At 41.8% G+C, this 5,020-nt stretch overlaps 1 protein-coding gene across 1 annotated transcript; it reads left to right on the top strand.

The window, feature by feature from the left end:
• Window positions 1-454: 454 nt before the first annotated feature.
• Window positions 455-4,426, top strand: rpl7l1 (ribosomal protein L7 like 1). Its single transcript, XM_022767532.1, has 6 exons — window positions 455-505; window positions 1,063-1,171; window positions 1,604-1,767; window positions 2,252-2,389; window positions 2,484-2,593; window positions 3,656-4,426. Exons 1-6 carry the CDS (start codon window positions 492-494, stop codon window positions 3,862-3,864), a joined length of 744 nt encoding a protein of 247 aa, XP_022623253.1. The 5' UTR covers window positions 455-491; the 3' UTR covers window positions 3,865-4,426.
• Window positions 4,427-5,020: the final 594 nt, after the last annotated feature.

The raw sequence follows: 5,020 nt of genomic DNA, 5'->3' as shown, positions 1-5,020 counted from the left end.
ACATCTAATAACAAATGGTTTACAAAAGGTGTGTGTTGAAGGCAGAGACGGTGCTCAGTCCAGGCTGCTGGAGGGAAATTAAGAGTTTCTGAAAGTACAGGTTCCAGTGACGTTATGATGTCAGAGGTCAACAGTGATGATGTCACAACTTAACGTTCTCATGGTGAGTTCTAGATCATCAAAGTTCTAACAAAAGCTCTTACGTGTTAACAGCTTGATATTGTTTATAGGGGACAATATTATTTTTATACTTTTTTTATGAGTTTGTCGTATACTACGCTAACACGTCAATTTGCAATGCTCATCCTTATTTCTTAAGTATATATTTATTTATATTCCGAATGTGCGGCTGTAATATGATTTCTAGACTTCCGCCACCAGATGGTGCCATTTAGTCGCCCACGTTGAGCGCCGGTGGCAACCTGAAACCGCCCACAACACGAGGACCCTTGACGTCATATCTCAGCGACGACACGTCTTCAGATTGCACCATGGCGGAGGCTGAGTATGTATTTGTTTATATACCTTTATCTAAGTCCATCCGTGCTTTCTTCACGTACATCTATATTGTTTCGACTCTGAACAATAAATACAAGTTTAATTTATTCGGTCTCGACCCCTATTGAGAGGATTAGAGGTAGAAACATGAGATTGTACAGAGCCTAATTTCACATGGGACAGAGTGTACCTTCACCGACACACCGCTAGCGTGATATTTTGAAAAATATTTGAAACTATTAATTTGAAATTAAAATGGCAGTCGTGTAGCAGACGGCTTATGTGCTGTATGTTTTTTATGTGTTATGATTAAATGACATTTTCACGCAGTACGAACTCAAATCTGTCAAAGCGTCAAAGTTAGTAAACTGGATAGCTGAAGCTGAATGCAGCTAATTGGTTCTGGACAGAGATGGCAGCTTTCTTTAACGTGTTTCATGGGAGCAAGAAGTCATAAAGTTTATTTTAGGATAGTAAGATGAACTTGATGAACAGCAGCCACTTGCTGATTATTTCATGTGTTTGTCAAAAGCTGACCGTGTTTTTGTATGCTCGTGTTACCAGATCTCAAAAGGTGATCAAGTTAGTTCCTGAGTATCTACTGAAGAAGAGGAAAGCTTACCAGGCCATTAAAGCCACACAAGCCAAGCTTGCACTTCTTGATAAGAGAAAGGTGAGTGACGACGTTTTCCCTTTGGTTTATTAAAAAAAAAAAAAAAAGACAAGTACAGATGAATGCATTTGGTCTGGATGTAGACTTGATGCCAAACATAGACAATCCAGCGTCTTGATGAGGCGTTTCAAGCAAAGCTACAACCAGAGTTTGATAGTTTTGAAGAAAATAACAGCAAGGAGCTTCTGTAATGGTTCAACCACTCACATGTGAAAATCTAGTGTTGTAGAACATTTTGTGGCTGCCACATCTGTTGTGTGTGTCAATACTAATGTTAGAATATTTGTATGCGAGGAAGTGATCCATTTTCATTTCAGCCAAAAATAAAAGAATTGCTAAATCATGCATATCCTCTGAACTGACAAGACTGGACTTGAGTCTAACCATCTGAACATGCTGTATATTTATGTATGTATTTTAATATCATTCCAGGTATCGAAAGGCAAACCATTGAAATTCAAGCGTTTGGAAGACTTCTTGAAAGACAGCCACAAGAAGCATCGTGATGAAACTCGCATCCGCAGAACACAGCACAGGCCGCCTGCCCCTCTGCCTCCTGCTAAGAATAAGCTAGCCTTTGCTGTCCGCATCAGAGAGTGAGTGTTTGACACAGGCTTTGAAATAAAAATTCCCCCTTCATATTCATGGTCATGTAAACAGGTATGCTAGCAATTGCTGGAAGTGGTTGTAAATGATTACTTCCATCTGTGCAGAGGAGTTCAGTAACTCTTAAGAACATTAATGGTAAACTTGGTATCTTTGTAGGCAGTGTAGATAATCTACATCCCCCTTTAACTTATCCATAATGTATGTAAAGTCAGTACAGGTGGAATGAGTAAACAGGAAGCAACCTTTGGGAGACACCTCACTGTTTTTTTTGTATGTATATGCTCAAGGAAACTTGCACATAGCTTCTTTAATTCAAACTGAATGAAGAAGAACCATTTTTCTGCTTCACAGTCTAAAACGTGTCGGGGTCCAGTTCATAAGTCTGACATGTGTTTTTGCTTTATTACACCAATGACATTCTAAAAACACACAGTCACAGTTGGATAAACATTGCTTATCCTTTCCTCCAAGGATTAAAGGTGTCAGCCCCAAAGTGATGAAGGTGATCCAGATGTTGAGGCTGAGGAAGATCTTCAGTGGGGCCTTCGTCAAAATCAACAAGACCTCTGTAGCGATGATGAAGGTGGTGGAGCCCTATGTGGCCTGGGGGTGAGTGATTCTGACTGTTGTGCTTTAGTAAATCAAACTTTAGATTAAATTTGTGTTGTTGCATATTTAAAAGGTTTTGTAATCTTGCAAACAGGTTTCCCAACTTGAAGTCTGTTCGTGAGCTCATTCTGAAGAGAGGACAGACCAGGATAGGCAGGAGGAGAGTCCCACTCACAGACAACGCCTTCATTGAGCAGCACATGGGTAAGTGTTTTCAGCAGTGTGATGGAGCCACAGCACAATGATAGCAGGGAACAACACCAACGCGTGCATGCAAATTTTCTGCAGTTGGTTAGTTGCAGAAAGTTTGAGGAACAGCAAAGATGCAAAATTTAACTACACAACAGCTGCTAGCCATGACAACAAGGAAAGTAATGCAAATTCATTATCCGTGTTGTATTCACCACTGGTTCTCGAGGCTGATAAGAGCCAATCAGGAAGCAAACGTGAGTCTACGTCATCGTTTCCAAAAGTCTCTGTTTCTGCCGTCCAGACTACAACACAACCCTGGAGTTTTCAAACTAAAAGGCACCATGTGTGTTTAGAACTAAAATGTATTAGTGTGGATGTAGCCAAAATGTGTGCTCACACAGTTGAAGGTATGGGTATAAAGGTATAAAACACCACAGCATATTATAATGCCGAGATTGAAAAGTTGGAAACAATGTAATGTAATACTGTTAATCTCTCATTAAAGCACCTAAACAAAGAGAGGATTTCAGGGGGGACCACCAGTAAAATCAGCTTCTGTATCATTTCACTCGCTGTGGTTTCTGTGGTTGCCACGGTCACACAACGAGCCATGGTGGAAAGTAGAAAAGGTTGAACCATCATGAACTTGGCAGCAGCAGCAGCAGCAAAGGGCTCCCTGCAGTCGTGTTTACATTGAAAACAACGGAGGAAGCAGCAGAAAGCCCTCATTGTCTGAAAGCATCTTTAGGCCACTTGGGTGCCCCACGCATTACTATTAATGTGGTGGATTTAAATAACTCTGAGTAAACTGTGAAACCAGCATGCCAAAGTGATAAGTCATTTACTGTGGAAATTGAAAAGACTATAGTATATAGTAGTAGTATATTTCCGCCTGTTGTGTTGGCACTTGCACGTCTCAAACACAAGACCACATTTTCACCTGGACATTTCAGAGTGAGCACGTTGAAGGCTCAGTTCAACAGTGTTGGATGTTTCTGTCACAGGACGGTCCATAAAAATCTTTCCACGCCGCCATCCATCCCATCACTTACCTCCCTCCCTCTTGTTCCTCAGGTAAACACGGCATCATCTGTCTGGAGGACCTGATCCACGAGATCTACTCAGTCGGTAAGAGCTTCCGGGCAACCAACAACTTCCTCCTGCCTTTCAAGCTGTCAGTGGCTCGTCACGCCGCCAGGGATAAAGCTGGGCTCCTGAAGGACCTGGGAAACCCTGGATTTCGTGGTTCGGACATTAACACTATCATCAGACAGCTGAACTGAGGAGAAACGCTTGCAAGATGGACACCCAGCAGCATCTTACAGGATGCTGTACTTCCTGAGGAGCAAACGCCACTGACAACAAAATATTTAAAATTTGTTTCATTGGCAGAGAAGCTCGTGGGCTTCACCCTGTACACACATTCTCTGGTTACATTCTCTGGACACTGGGAGATATCAGAAAAGTGGAGTCTTTTCCTTAACCATGTTGTTTTTGTTTTGTGCTCATGTTTTATAAAAAAAATATATATATATAACGTGGTGCCCCTGACAGTGGACAGATGGAAGCAGCTCTATGGTGAAAATGCTGTATGTTAAAGTATGTTTAATTAGTACATGTAATATTCCTCAGGTTGTCAGAGGAACGGATCAATACTTGCTACATATACAAGGACAGGAAATTGATTAATTAGGATGAGTTGTCCTACCTGCAGGAGCCACCAGCCCATCTACAGCAAATTCATTTACTGCAGTCAATAGGTTTCAATGTGAAAAGGGGTAAAAAAAAATCTGTTTAACACTGATTCACTGATTGATTGACTGTTGTACACTTTGTTTTTACAATAAACAATAATATTCAGTACTTTTGCAGTGAAAGCTACAATATTTGATACACAATGAGAGGAAGACCATCCTTTTAAAACGGCACCAAGTGGAGTCTGGCCCATATACTTTCACGTTTGGGCAGATTCTGGCTGTTATCCTCCTGTATTGTCTGACAGCCAGAACATTTTCTTTATGTGCACCAGAATTGATCCAGATGTGGAGGTATCATGCTGTATATGGGCCAGATTCGGGCCGTGGAACCAGGTGTCTATTATACAGCAGGAAACAAGAATCGTAGATCTTGTAAATATCTCCCTAAATATGTGCCTCAAACTTTTGCACAGCTCTGTATATTCAGTTGAAGCTGAGGGGGTTACATTGTTGAGTAGATATTGTTTCCCCCCCCCTGTGGTACACTGTTGTCACTATTCATTCAATGAGACACGAGTCATCAGCTGGAGGAGGGGGAAGAGATGTGGCGACCTATGCGGCTGCGCTCACACGAATGCGCACTGGGGGAAATGGAGGATGGCGTCAGGGATGCTCCATGAAAGTCACCGATGTATTTTCTGAACAGGATGAGAATGTTTGCCGCTGGACAGATGTGCGCGCC

Source organism: Seriola dumerili, unplaced genomic scaffold, assembly GCF_002260705.1.
Source record: "Seriola dumerili isolate Sdu_G_001 unplaced genomic scaffold, Sdu_1.0 BDQW01000025.1, whole genome shotgun sequence".
Lineage (NCBI taxonomy): Eukaryota > Metazoa > Chordata > Actinopteri > Carangiformes > Carangidae > Seriola > Seriola dumerili.
Note: the sequence above shows the minus strand (reverse complement) of the source record. Positions and strands in the feature narration are given on the sequence as shown.

Coding starts and splice junctions, on each gene's coding strand:
- rpl7l1 (XM_022767532.1), top strand. Junction 1,172..1,603: donor CACTTCTTGATAAGAGAAAG/GTGAGTGACGAC, acceptor ATATCATTCCAG/GTATCGAAAGGCAAACCATT. Junction 2,594..3,655: donor CTTCATTGAGCAGCACATGG/GTAAGTGTTTTC, acceptor CTTGTTCCTCAG/GTAAACACGGCATCATCTGT.